At 32.7% G+C, this 15344-nt stretch overlaps 1 protein-coding gene across 1 annotated transcript in view; it reads left to right on the top strand.

The window, feature by feature from the left end:
• The window catches only part of TMPRSS15 (transmembrane serine protease 15), a 46011-nt gene extending 31716 nt beyond the window's left edge, over window positions 1-14295 (top strand). The window contains 9 exon segments of the mRNA XM_026033877.1: window positions 125-235; window positions 1846-1978; window positions 4840-4935; window positions 8483-8532; window positions 8955-9129; window positions 11268-11449; window positions 11717-11812; window positions 12750-12889; window positions 14140-14295. Coding sequence (XP_025889662.1) covers window positions 125-235; window positions 1846-1978; window positions 4840-4935; window positions 8483-8532; window positions 8955-9129; window positions 11268-11449; window positions 11717-11812; window positions 12750-12889; window positions 14140-14295 — 1139 coding nt within the window.
• Window positions 14296-15344: the final 1049 nt, after the last annotated feature.

The following is a 15344-nucleotide window of genomic DNA, read 5'->3' as shown; positions in this document are numbered from 1 at the left end:
AGGTTCTGGATGCCATCCACCGAATTTTTCCTTCAGGTGAAATAGTAAATCTCCAGAGAACAGGAACCTTGAACAATAGTTACAGTTTCAACTTCATTWCCAATTTTGTTTTGTTTTGTTTCAGGAGCTTGTGAACCTGAGGAGTTTCACTGTGGTAGTGGAGAGTGCATACCATTGCATAACCTTTGTGATAATCTCCTTCAATGTGAAGATGGGTCTGATGAAGAAGAGTGTGGTAAGATTTCCTTTACCTAAAGGAATACATGCATACTTCATGGAAATTACATGGGAAAATAGGCATGCAACCTCAGCCAGTGTAAACTACTGAACCTGCATGCAAGTTATACTAATTTAGACAGAAGTGTCTGGTTGACTTTGGGACAAAAAAAGTCAGTTCTTTAACAACATGCATGAAAACTAGTGGGGATCTCTGTCAATGAAGTAGGAAGTTCCTCTGTGGTTAAAACTATGGTGCCCTATAATGGCCTRTCCAAACTTCAATGTTAAATAAAAACTCATTAATGTTCTCTGTCTGTGTCCTTTCCATACCSCCAAATTCTATCATCTTTTGCATATATTTTATTCGAGTTTCACAGCAATATAAATTCTACAGATGACAGAGAGTAAGATCCTCCCAACTGATCCCAGGCCAAACTGCAACACTTGACAACCCTCCAGCCAGTCTGGATTTTGTCTCACACAGGCACTGATGTAGAGCAAAGGGATGGCACAGCTGCAAAATCATCATCTGCTGCTCACAGTGGATGTTCAGGTTCCTATGACAAGGAGAGCAACAGCTGTTGTTGCTTAGCCATCTGGAGAATGGTTCTTGCCAAAATTTAAGTGCATGACTTTATTTCACRTAGAAACAATGACCCCCTAACCAATAATTTAAATATGAAACCAGTGTTAATATCATGTTGACCCTAGCAGAGAAATTAAACTCCTGGTTCTGATAAAGTGCTTTTCTGACAATGTGTTATAGAGCTCTAATAGGAGAGTTTAAAACAGGCTTTTAAGATTAGATAAAAAATTACATTCTTTTATTTTMAAGAGGACATATGGAATATCAATTATGTTCTTGGAAGTGTTCTGGCAGTGCTTATTGACTTCAACATCTTTTACACACACACACGTGCTCACACAAACAAGTACATGTATATAGGAAGGCACAGCTTCATTTTTCCATTKAGTTTAGTTAGCTGTTTTGTTTCAKATAGGTTCTGAATTGCTTTCAAAAATCCAGTTAAACTAAAAATTTTGCTGAATCAATCTCAAAATGAAATGAAAAATTAATTATACATCCTCACAATGAGTCTTTTCAGGGTCCAGAATTATTACTTATTTTCCTGAAACCCATTTCAGTTTCTCATTAGATGTGACAATTTGAACTATGCCAACTTCCTCTTTTTCTTGGTCTGCTTTTTACTTCATCTTCAATCTATGTTATGAAATTTCATGTAACTAAATCTTCACATAGTAGATGGATATAAGATAATGTTTACCATGGTAAAATACTGGTTAGAGTAAATAAGAAATACAATTATCACCTGAAGACTGTCTGTTTGTAAGACACTTCCAAAATACTGGCTATAAAGTTCCCTTGTAGCAGAAATATAGCATCATAGAACCATAGTATTTCCTTCCTAGAGGGATGATCTAGGGATGAGATGCTGATTTTCTTACTGCTGTAACATATCTTAACTTGTTTTGTTCTTTGCTGGCAGTGATAAATCTGTCTATATTATAATTATGTGTGTTAGGGGAAGGGGAAGGAAGAAGGTTTCTTGTTCATTGATGTTTTACACTGTCTGCTTAAATACTTATGTCCACTTTGGTCTGCAGTGAGATTGTTTAATGGTTCTGTAAGCACACAAGGACTGATACAGATCAGGACTGGGAAGGGATGGAACCTGGTATGTGCAGATAACTGGAATGACCAGATTTCAGACAGTTTTTGCCAGCTGCTGGGGCAAAGGTGAGCGTGCTCTTTCTTTTTGTCACTCGTTTGTAACTCTGGTCGTTTGTTTGTGCATTTGTGTTTTCCTCACCATGTCACTAGTGTCTCTAGCAATCAGAAAGGCACATAAATATTTCTCCATGGTAGAGTGAAGTGCCTGAACTGCCTAAGATTAAAGCTGGAGCAGAGAGTAACCTTGGCTGCTCTACTATTACATTGAAGTTCATTTCATGTAAATTTAAGTTAAGCATTTGAGTATTCAGCACTGGGGCTCCTAATACATTTCATATCTGTCCTTAGACATAAGAAGCTACTTTTCTCTTGAGATGTGGTGGGAGGACTCTTCTATCAGGAAGATAGATTGATTGAAGGAAGAAAGGAAGTTAAAAATAATAACCAAAAAAAAAAAAAATCTTAGACTGTATTTAACAAGATTTCCAGGTAAAAAGTGGATGAAGAAGTGTTGTGTTTTAACATCTGTACATCTATGGTAAAATTAACAACCCAAATCCTGACCTCACTTAGACTGAATGTAACTTCCCTGCCATTCACTGAAGAAAAAAATGGCTTTCCTGCAGTGCTGAGGTCTTTAGGGAATGACATACATCCAAGTAATAATTAAATGAAAGCCTTAGTTTGGAATTTATTATGTTGATCACTAATGAATACAGCATGTCTGCAAATGTTTTTCTGATAAAGTAATGAAAGAAATAAACACAGTTAAAAGGACTTAGAAAAACATTCAAATGTTATTTAAAATTATTTTTAATCAATAGATGATAGATTGCATGATGTTTTATTTTGTTATTTTCAGGTAGGTGTTGTATTAGTGCAGATTTCAGATACCTGCATGCATCTGCGTAAAATCCTATTTATAATTTATATATGAGGCTATGTCAAAGGTGACAAACATAATTATCTTTATCTTCATTTATATATTTATATAGAATATATAAATATATACATATATATTTATATATATTATAGATAAAAATATAATATATATTTATATATATCTTTACTTAAATATCCTTTATTCTCTAAATATCCTTTACCCTATCTTTACTCTTTACCCCACCTTCTCCTCTTATCTCCACCCCTCTTTCCTCTACACCTTCTGGAAAGGTGTAGCTCATTTCTTGGTCTGATTTTTTAAATCACATTTTTGTATCTCATGGGCCTCAATGAGCTTTGACTTTCATGATGTTTTCTGTTATTTTTGACTTACTTATGCCTTTGTCTCCAAAACATTCTGTAGCCATATGTTTCAGAGTTTGTTTCTATAAACTAGTCAAATACACACATCTAATAGATAAATAAATAAATAAACTTCCATTAAGATATGTTTTCTGTATTGATTCTTTCTGATTCCATTTTTTAGTGTATTATATTTTCTCATTGTAAGTTAGAAGTATTTCTAAACCTAAAATGTGTCACACACTGTTATCCTGGGTAAAATTGCTATTTTTTGCAGAATACTATAAATTCGCTAGAGATAACTTTACTAGATTACATGTCAATTATGTATTGTACATGTATTGTATGATTCAAGAAACATAGCTTTTTATAAAAGCTATTAGTGAGGTACAATACAGTAAAGATTTATATTTATTTATTMATTTTTATGTATTCATACTTATGTATTCACACAGAATTTCAAGTCTGCCTAAACAATTAGCAATCGGACCTATATAGTCTGTCAACGTAATTTTCGTATCCATGTCATTGTTCTGTGCTTATCTCCAAGGTAGAAGTGACTTTGCAGTTGACAGTGAGGAAGACAAGAAGGGTTGTTTTACGCTTAGTATCCTTGAGCATCACTCCATTTCTGCCTTCTATGACTCCATCTGTAGCATCATATTTGCTACTAAATGGCAGCATATTTTTTTACTCAATGGGTATTTGTAATAATGGGTCTTGGGTAGGCTGTAGCTCACATTGTGTCACTGAATAATTATCTAAAATCATGCCTTATTAAAGAGGCTAAGGTTCACCTAGGATTATTTTCTTTTTGCTGCTACTATCTTATACATTTGCTAGTTCTGTTTACTGCTCAGTTTTTGAAAAATGCTGAAATGATAGATCCTGTAGCTATCTGTATTATTTATGTAGCTGGGTTAGAAAGTGTAATGTTCCACACAAACAGTAAGTCATACATCTGAATCCTTTGCTTTCATTTATCAAACATGCCACTGCCGCATTTGTGATATTGCCAAAAAGGGAGATTATCTAGTAGGATGTGCTCAGTTCCAAAATGAAAATTAGTCAAATCATTTACAAATATGATCAAACACTTTTTTTTTTTTCAAAATGGTCCTATCAGAACATTTTTATTATAGGTATGCTTTATTTATGTGTTGACTGTCCCTCTTACCTCTTATTCAATGAAAATAAAATAATGCAACACCGAATTTCTGGACATACAGTATACATTATATAGTTATTAACAAATTGACTTTCTCCCAGAAAGCACATGATTTCTTCTACTTATAGAAATGCTTACCCCTCATCATTTAACAATGTATTAAATAAAAGATTAGCAGATTGATTTTGCAGTCACACAAGCATTTTTGGAATCTCCATTTCTGTATGCCTCAGCAAGTCAAACTAAGAAAGCAAATGAATTTATTTCAATTTATTTATAAAAAAGGAGAAGAAAAAGAAATATTTTGTTCAATCTTGCCTGAAAAAGACCATGAAAGGCACTGCAATAAAAAGGGAGATTTTCATAAATGTTCGGAGGTCACYGGGAACTTTGACTTCAGTATGGAAGTTTGTCATTTATTCTACAACACAAACATTTCTAAAATATACTTCCACCAATACAGTGGAACTTCCAATAATTTTCTAAAATATGTATATGTGTCTCTTCCTTCCAGGAATGCAAATATATCATCAGCTATACAATTCACCGGTGATGGACCATTTGTCAGTGTTACCAAAGCAGTTAACCAGAGCCTAATATTTACAGAAAGGTAGGTAGAGTAACATTTGTTCCTCAAACTATGGATATATTAAWGCATGGTGATAGCAGTTTCCTGCTCATGTTCATTTGAGAGGTAGTATCCAGTATGCAAGGTCTAAACTGTTTATGTACCTGGATTTTATTTTCAGTCTACTGCTGAAATTTATACAACTTTGTGCATCTCAGTTTTCCTCCTCTGATATTGTCCATTTTGTCTACTTTAAATTTGAAAGCATGATATTTTGTAAAGTCTTAACACATTTACTGTGTAAAAGAGAAACATTGTTATTTTTACAAAGCATTTCTATCTGGAGATCTCTAAGTTATGTCCACATTGAAGATGGAGAAATGAGAGGAAAAAATCTTCTGTCAGTAGCGTGTCTCAGATTCAATGTAAATACTTCACAAAAATAATGAAAGCATCTGAGCTAGAATCAATCCAAAATAAGGAAAGACAGAAAAGGAAAAATAAAAATTAAGGAACATGTTTCTTTCTCTTGCAGTGAAAAATATCTTTTTCTTATTTTTGTTCTGTAACATTTATTTTATAACTTCATAATATTTGATTTTATAATTTATTTTATAATTTCAATGTTAACATTTACTGATATTTCTTTTATATGTTTTGTCTATGTTGACGTTTTTAATGAAATTTATATGTAAACAAACTTTTGGCATAAATTTAATAAATTGACTTCAGTTTATATGTTACAGACACATTTACATAAAGAAAATATATCTATATATGACRTAGACAGATAGATATAAATTAGAATCACCACCCTAGTTTCCCTGTACAGTCAATAGAGAAGAATTGGCACTTCCAAATTGTGATTTATTTCAACTTTTCAACTCTTTTCTCTATTGTACTCTTGAATGAGATAAACAATACTGTATAATCCATTGATTTTATTGATACACATAAAAGCTCCATAAAACGTTCCATAAAAGGAGCCTAAGGTCTATTTAGACAAATGAATCCCACCTGCATAAATCTTCTAGAAATGTTTCCCCACTTAGAATTTAATCATTAGATGATCTTTAGAATGCATTAGATTATATTTTGATCTTTCTGAGTCCAAACACTATTAGAAGTGATTCTGAAGCAGCATACAAACCGTCAGTATGTCTTGTAGATTAACTGTAAATGTAATATTTTCACAGCTCTATATTCATATGAAATCTTGAGATTTACAGTGTATCTCTAACAGGAGAAAGCCTTGCCATCATTAAATAAAACAATATATAATGTTTTAAATTACTGCCTTTCTTCTTATACTTATTGTAAATGTTTTCCTGGAATCCTACCAAAAGCACTAATTCAGAAAATCACTGTGCAGTTACTAAAATGCTGAAATCTTATGAAGATGGCAGGAGTTCAATTTCTTTTTGTTTTGCTTTGTGACAAATACCACACAGTAGCAAAGCAGGAGAAGATTTTTAAACTGCTGTGCTCTATTTTATCTACAGTAAGATTGAGCCCTTTTATGTTCTAATTATACAATGTTAATCCCAAACATTTATCATTCTCACTGGTGGTTAAGGGTCTTAGAGTAATGGAAGACTTTGTAAGCTATTTTTCTTTTTTAAATAGCTGTCTAAGCAAGGATTGCTCCAAGAGATCTTAAAGAACAGCTATGATTTAAAGATGTCTTCTCTTCATATCTTTTAAATACTAAAAAGTGATTAATYCAAGAGGAAATGGTAGTTCATTCATCTTAGTTGTATTTCGGTTGTAGAAATAGATTTCTTGCCTCATTTTTCATGTGGACAGTTGATTTTTACAGGGTGATACAACTACAGCTTCAAACATTTGTTGTTTATATACTGATTGAGAGGAAGTTCATACAGATTTGTTAATTGCAAAAAAAAATTAAAAAAATCAAACTGTATGAAGTGTTTCTCAAGATGCCTTTGGTTTATATTCAAACACAGCTAAAAGCGAAGAAAACAACAGCACAGGTAATATGATTTTAAAATTGTGGTGCATAGAGAGCATAACTGTTCTCTGATGCCCATAAAATATTAAACTTGACAAAGTAACTTCTACTGAAACAATTAGTAGATGCTGATGGTCATTACATATGTGTAATGTCATTACATATGTGTAATGTCATTACATATGACTTTCTGCTTCAAGGTAAAAAATTGGGGAACAATAGGACATGTTGGATATTACACTGGCTATTTGATACACCTGTATAAGAGAAAAGTTAGGACCAAATAAAGGAGCAAATGTAGTGTACTGCCAACCACCCTTTTTAATCCAAGATAGAAGGCTTGGGGAAGAATTAGTCACTGCGAATTTTGTGCAGAAGATGGTATTGACTTTCTGTGGCTTTATGCATTTCTGGTTGTCCTCCTTAATGATTCARTGTCAAATGGGCACATCATTATGAAGTCTTCAGACTTCAATGGAAATTACCAAATTTGGTTTTCACTTTGTAAATTGCACACTTATAATTATGCCTCTATCTTGAAATGGAGAATGGCTCTGTAACACCCTGCAGGGATGGAGGCATGCCCTACCATCTTTCCCCCATAACAATTCCCTTTTAATTGGGGTGGATGCAGTTCTCCCTTGCCCTTCTTCTATCACCATTATGATATTGTGAAAATGTTGGATCACATCACATTATTTCTGCCAAAAGAGACATCAAATTCTGGTGTGAAAATAATGAGGAAAGCTTTTACTATATTAAATAATTTATTCTCTATGTATAATATATTTACAATAATATATATAACATATATACTAGTATATATTTAGTAATAWAAATGTATTATGTACCCATTCTCTTTCTCTGCTCAAAATTAATGCAAAAACACATATTAAAAACTACTCCATGGCAGAATTTCTTTCCTCTGGTATACTTTTGTATGTAGTAAATTTAAACTGCAAGTACCTTCACTGACCCAAGTGTTCAGATTCATTACAAGGTATGAGGATAATCTTAAAACCTCTGGATATCAGAAATGCTTAGTAGTTTTCACGTATGTTCTCTTGGTTTTTCAGACTCTGATTTTATATCTTTCCTAACTAACTCCCATACCTCTATATTAAGCTACTTATTTTACAATGCAGTTGGTGAAAATCTTGGCAAATCTTGGTGAAAAGATACACTGATACCAAACTATCCTTTTTCTTAAAAAAAAAAAAAAAAAAAAAAAAAAAAAAAAAAAAACTTACACTGATATCTAGTGGTAAGATACAGAAAACATCTTAAAAGTTAGAAAAAATGCCATATCCATTTACAATTTTCCTGAGAATCTCTTGTATGCAGATGACTCTTTTCTCTAAAATACAAGTTTACTTTTATTGCTGTTATATATGCTATTAAGTATTTGTTTAAAAATTAATGAAAAATTTTTAAAAACCGTAACTCTAGCATCGAGGACTATAACCCAAATGCAATATTTAACATTTTGCTGGAGTAAAATGATGAAATTATACATACATAAATATATATACATAAATGTGTATACATGTATATATKACTGATGTTTAATGTTACTTGATGTCAGATACTTATGATTTAATTGTTCTTTCATTTTAGAGAGTATTGTTTGAACAATCTGGTCATTCATCTACAATGTAACTTGAAATGTAAGTACAAGTCCACTTCACACAGTAATCAAATTGTTCATTCAATAAGGTCTAATATTACTATTTGAATTGAAAGATTAGGGAACCAATCATAACAACTATACTCAAAATAATATAAATACAGGAAAAATTATAATCTTTCTTGTTTCTAGTCTTGAATATATGGTAGAGATGGATCTACAATGAAAATATATATCCAAAATCCAGGAAGTCTAAGGAATAATTCATCTAAATCCAAGTTACATATTTATGAAGTTCTGTATTTTACCTATAAAATGCCAATCTTTTCTCCATAATAGCAATATTTGTGAAAAGTGGGTTAGGAATTTCAAAGTATTTTCACAAGAATTATTTATTTTAAACATATTAACTCTCTGTGCCAATACATAAATATTGATTTTTATTTATTTATTTTACTTTAGCTTGTGGAAAACGTCTTGTAACGCAGAACAGCGGAATGAGGATTGTAGGTGGAAGTGATGCCAAAACTGGTGCTTGGCCTTGGATAGTCTCACTTCTTCATAACTTAGCACCTGTTTGTGGAGCTTCCCTTGTTAGTGATGAATGGCTGGTGACAGCAGCACACTGTGTATATGGGTAATGTTAATTTCTTTTTAAAAGTTAATTTCTTTTTAAGCTATTCCCAAAAAATAGAACTATCTGAATGATGGATGTTTGTCAGTATAGTTGGGTTAGAGTACAACCCTGAGCCATCAGTCAGTTCTCTGTAGGGTAAAACACTGCAGATTCATACAGAAGTCCATCGCGAACCACACATTCACCAAGTTTGTTCTTTTCTATCTGCATGGATGCAGCACTAGGCTTGCACTTCAAACAGCACAAGTCAAGCTGTGGTATATTTGATTTTCAAGTTAAAATAATGGTAGTTCTCAATCATCAGAAAAAAAAATGTTTCAGGTTTGAAAATGAATTWCTTAATGGTTCAAAAAAGTAAAGCTAAATGACTAACAATTTTCAGAGCACCATTCTGGAAGGCACTACAGAGGAAAAACAACCAAAGTAATGAATATGTTTAAAAATAAACGAAGTAAAATGGAATGTTTTAGAAATTTTTTAAAATATTTAATTTAGAATAAAATTAGTATAATTTTATAAGCACTTGTTAATCTCCACTGACCACAGGGAGCCTTGCAAASTAGCTGAGATAGTCATATAACTTTCATGCCATGTCTTTGCTTTCTGACTTTAAGAATGATGATGAAACTTTTGTTTTATACACAAGCTAAGAAGACGTCAGATTATGTGTAATTTGTGATACTGATATAAGTTCACCACTAACTCACCATACTTAATTACTGCAGTTCGAATCATGGGTGGAGCCCAGCTAAATGCTCTTTACTTTCTGTTAACCTCTTATTCCATAATTTATAGTACAGATTTATGGAAACCAAGAAGGATTTTCTGTCAATAAAGAATTACACTTTAAATATATGTATCGATACTGAGCATTTGCACATTACATATAATTAATGTGAGCCTCTATTATTTAGTTGAATTTCTGCCAATGATGCAAAAGGGGACCTCATCCCTCAAAGTTCTTTCTTTCCACTCTGAAGGATTGATCAAGATTTATTGAGCGTAATTGAAGTGAATCTTGATTTATTTGCATTGACTAGGAAATACAGATGATGGTGTTACCTGCCCCATTCAAACAAGTGATGCATATTTTTAAACATATATTCTACACAATACCCAGAATACTATATGATACTATATATGCGGTCAAAAAGGCAAAAATGAAAGGTTAATATTGATAATTACAGAACAATTTTCATTATAAATAACTACATAGTATAATGCAATGGAGCTAATGCTGATATGTGAATGCTCCCTTACTTCATGGTAGGAACTATATTCCATATCAAGCTATATAAATCCACAACTGTCTTGGTATTTCAATTTTTTTCTGTACTATTTTTACTTAATTTTTTTTAATCCTAACTTTGCAAATTKTCTAAGTAAGGGCTTGGAGCTTTCACTTAATTTGGAGCATTAATTTTAAATGTTCCTATCTTATACCAAGATAACCTCCTGAAGTCAAACTAAAAGATCAGTAGAAATTGATTCAGTACAACAATCCAGGTGAAGAGAAATTTTTGAAACCCTGAACTTTGTTATCAAAAATTGGCAAATTCTAAGTTCTCTAATTTAAATATAGCCTCTAACCAGCATACATAGCTCAGCGATAAATATGGAATAATATTCCATAATTCATTTTAATATCTCTTTTTCAATTTAGCTAAATATAAAGAAACTGAYTTTCTGAGACTATGAGCCACAACATTTGCATTGTAGATTGATTACTCTTTAGCCTTTACTCTTTACTCTTTTCTGAGTCCATGATAATTTTCAGACTGGGGCCAATATTAATTGTGTTGTAGGTGTTCAAAAGTATTCTCTCCAGTGTTTAAAAAGCCACAGTAATTTAGCTAATGTCTTTTCCTCCGCTGCACTACTGCCTGATTAATTCTTTACAAATAATGCATTACAAGCTTAACATCAAAATCCAACCCCAGATTTCTACAATCTTTAATGACTTAATACAGTATTTTATGACTGATCTGTAAGTAATTCCACTATCTTCTCCTAGTTATTACAACAGAATTTGCAAATGCTATACCTTACCATAAGGTTAAAGATTAACATTTTACCTAACATATTTCTGAATTTTTTCATTAATAATTGATAATTGTAAATATTTTTTGAACTTCCAGGAGGAATTTACAATTATTTCAATGGAAAGCGGTTCTTGGTTTGCATGACCAAAGGAATACAACATATCCTTTAACAGTACGTCTGGAAATTGATCAAATAATTATAAACCCTCATTATAATACTCGCACAAAAGACAATGATATTGCGATGATGCATCTTCGACACAAAGTACAATATACAGGTATTCTTTGGTATTCTTATATATACCAATATTTGGTATTCTTATATATAACAGACCTACTCTATTGTACAAAATACTATCTTTAAGCACACAAGGGTGATGGGATGGCTATACTTTTAGAACCTAATCATTCGGGACCCAGTCCAGTACTTTCTGAATATTTTGCATGAGAAGTGGGGTTGAATCAATGCACATTTTCCTTTATGACTTCATAAAACCTGAATACAGAAACGAGGTTGACACTGATTGCTTATTTCCCATTCACAGACTACATACAACCTATCTGCTTGCCAGAAAAAAGTCAAGAGTTTTTACCAGGAAGTAATTGCTCCATTGCTGGCTGGGGTAGAATTCTGAACCAAGGTGGGTAATTTACTTGGCAGGTTATGACAGGCATGAAGCAAAGCAAAAACCTGCTCCTGGTTCCACAGGGGTTGCTACGGTCAAATAGGTTAGGGTTGTCCTCCCACATATGGAAGTTAGGTAATCAAACACTGCCACCTTTCTGCCCTAAAGCTGGGTATTGGAATTCTAACATATTTATTATAAAAAAAAAAAAAAAAAGTATTTGAGGTCATTAAATTATGAAAAAAAAAATCTCTCCATCCCCTTTTAATTTCTTAGGATGACTGTTTTTCTTAACATGAAATATGTAGATCTTATGTCTAGTTCTGAGATAAGGAGATGGGAGATTAATGTTTCTATTTACAAATGATTTCCCAGAAAAGTCAGCATACTGATAGTACTGTGAAGTGCATGCCCTGTTCATGTATCATGTACTTGGGATTTGGAGTCATTGCTAAATAATAAACATGTCATTTAACTGTCATTAATAATGGAATAGCTTCCAATAAACATGTCCATTTAACTTCTACTCACGCTTTCTGAGTAAAATCATATTCGGAACTTCGGGTGGGAATTAATAATAGAAGTTTTTATAAAAAAATGAATTACCTAAAGTTCCACAATGAAATACTGGACAATTCAAATCCCTATCCCATTATTTAACCCTTAGATCTCACCAGAGTAAGTTCAGAGTCATTGATTTTGCTGACCATAATTTATGTATAACTAGATTAAATTCCATTACAGAAGTGAAAGACAGGATTCAGTCAATAAATGTGATTTAATCAGTGATTTTATTACAGCAGTATAAACCAGAAGAATACAGGAATGAGATAGGGCTTCCTGCTGTTCTACAGTGTCCCTAGAATTTTGGGATACGAACAAAGTTATTCATGTTCTGAGCATGTTGTACATATTTACTACAGTGGTCAAATTTACTCTGTATTTTCACCAGGTCCCACATCAAATATATTGCAAGAAGCAGAAGTCCCTCTCATTACAAATGAAAAATGCCAGCAATGGATGCCAGAATATAATATTACTGAGAACATGATGTGTGCAGGCTATGACAAAGGAGGAGTAGATTCCTGTAAGGTAAATATAGGCAGATCATTTCTACTGCCAGCATATAACACATCTAATTACTGAATAACTGATCCCTGTCTTTTGATCATTAAAACTGAGGCATTCACTCCCTGAATATAATTTCTACTCAAAATGTTTTGCCTATTTTATGCTTTTTCAGGATACATGCTGTAAAATATAAAAATCTATTTTGTATCTTCTTGACAGTAACAAGAGAGGGATAGAAATGAGAGTATGGAAACTTTCTGCACTAAGCTTTGAAGAAATCCATGGGGAAAACAGGAATAGGTTTATAGAAAAGAGGGACATAGCATTATAAGCAGATCCAAATCTCAGAAATACCTCAGGCAGGGAAAAAGAGAGAGCAATGATGCTTTTTCCCGAAATTTGTAAACTTCTTTTCTGAGTAGATACCACAATATTTTGGAAAGGTTTTCTGTATTACTCCCACAGGCTGCTTCCTTGGGAATATAGTTTGTGTCTACTCTAGCTATGCTATTAGTGTCTCCATGAAGACGCAGTCACTGTCGGTGCCCACGTAATTTTGCTTTCAGCAGTGTAGCGTCTATGGTACAGAGACTGACTGGTTCTCCCAAAGTCTGATGAGGAGCATTCTTTGGTAGTTGCTTTTGCCTTACCCCCACAACAACCCTAAGCCTTCACCAAGAGCAATGACTTTGGCTAGTTTAATCCACAGTCCAGAAACAGTGTGTGCAAGGCTACTTACCCTTGCCATTTCTTCAGCTACAATGACTTTGCTTTTTCCAACTTGCCCTTCAAACTAAAAAAAAAATATGCAAAGTATGATAGGCTGATAGAGTACGAGTGACCAGAATTGTGATCAATGACCATTCACCTGTGTGCAAAGAGGAACAAGTGAATCCTGACAGTACTTCAGCCTTCAGGCTGCTTTTGCAGTCTTTAAACTATTATGGATAGTTCTGCCTTGAGCCACAGGCAGAAACATTTTGATGGCTGGGTCCCAACAGAACTCTTCAAAGTTCCATTAATGGGGCTGAATGAAGACACAAATAGTATCAGTTATATTAACTCACTCCTGAAGTGACAAGGAATACTAGTTATTCCTTTATTCTCAAAGAATCTATACTGATCTCACTTACAATGTTCAAGGCATACCAGGTTGCAGTGAGGAAGATAAAGCAAGAACAAAACATCATAGACAAAATTATTTGAAATTATTTGATTTTTTTTTCAAAATTGACACTGTCCACATTTAATATTTGACTTGCATATTGCAGGGAGACTCAGGTGGCCCTCTGACGTGTGAAGATGGTGACAAGTGGTTTTTGGCCGGTGTAACATCATTTGGTTATCAGTGTGCACTTCCCCAACGACCAGGCGTGTATGCTCGAGTCACAAAGTTTGTGAATTGGATCAGAAAAATCATCCATTAGCTTATTTTTTAAGGAAACAAACAATATTTAAAGGTTGAAAATAAGCCAGCATAAAATTATGTAAAACAGAGTAAAATTCAAAATTCACAGTTAACAGAAACTGGCTAAATATCTCTCAAAATGCAGTCTAGATTTAAATTTTAGGGAAGAAAATGTTAGTTATTACACCTTTCCCTGTCCTCAATTGAGAACTTTTTTTTTAATTAATAGTTTAATCCTTTAATTTTTTGTTAATATGAGATGTGATTCTGTTATTTGTCCATAGAGAGGAAACATTAGTTTCTTTCAGCCTCAGTACACAAAATTTATAGTAGAAGGCTTCAAAGTGTTGGCAGTATAAAAAACATATATACATATTTGTAAGCTACAAGTGCTTTATTGAAAAAAATGTTTTAAATTATCCATTTCAGGTCAAATATGTTAACTACTTTTAAGCTTAATGCTGCATTTCTCAAAGTACATTCTCATTTCAATGCAAGGTGAATTAGTTCAGTAATCATCACATATCAAAATGAAGGTATATGTACTCTGTTTAGTCTGGGAGCTCATGAGAATGCTTCTATCTTGTCTCTTAGAAAAAGCTCTTTAATGAGCTTTATAAATTGTGTGTGAAGGTTGATCATGTATCATACTGCTTTTTAATGAATAAATTGAATGTAAGCCAAAAGTTCTCTCTAGTGTAATTTGTTTGTAATTAATGGAATTATATAAGGACTAAATATAGCATTTAAGTCTTTTTAGGTAAACGTTTTGGCAATTACTCAAGTAATTATACACATGCAAGACCAGACTCACACTACAACTTTCTTCTTATAAAATGGAAATTAAAATATCTAACAATACACATTCAAGGGTGACTAAATGGGTAGTAGATTTCCTTTGATATATGTTTTTGTCTTTTGATAGTAGAAATTAGTACTTCTGTACTGTTCTTTAATATTAAATATGTTTAGACTAAAGAAAATAGTGTGGTAGCACTTAAACTTTCCAAATGACAAAAGATAYCAGAAAATTCTGTTTTTACTTCTTGAGCTCCTTTAGAAAGAGGC

This window comes from Nothoprocta perdicaria, unplaced genomic scaffold, assembly GCF_003342845.1.
Source record: "Nothoprocta perdicaria isolate Ctin4 unplaced genomic scaffold, notPer1 scaffold_135, whole genome shotgun sequence".
Classification (NCBI taxonomy): domain Eukaryota; kingdom Metazoa; phylum Chordata; class Aves; order Tinamiformes; family Tinamidae; genus Nothoprocta; species Nothoprocta perdicaria.
Note: the sequence above shows the minus strand (reverse complement) of the source record. Positions and strands in the feature narration are given on the sequence as shown.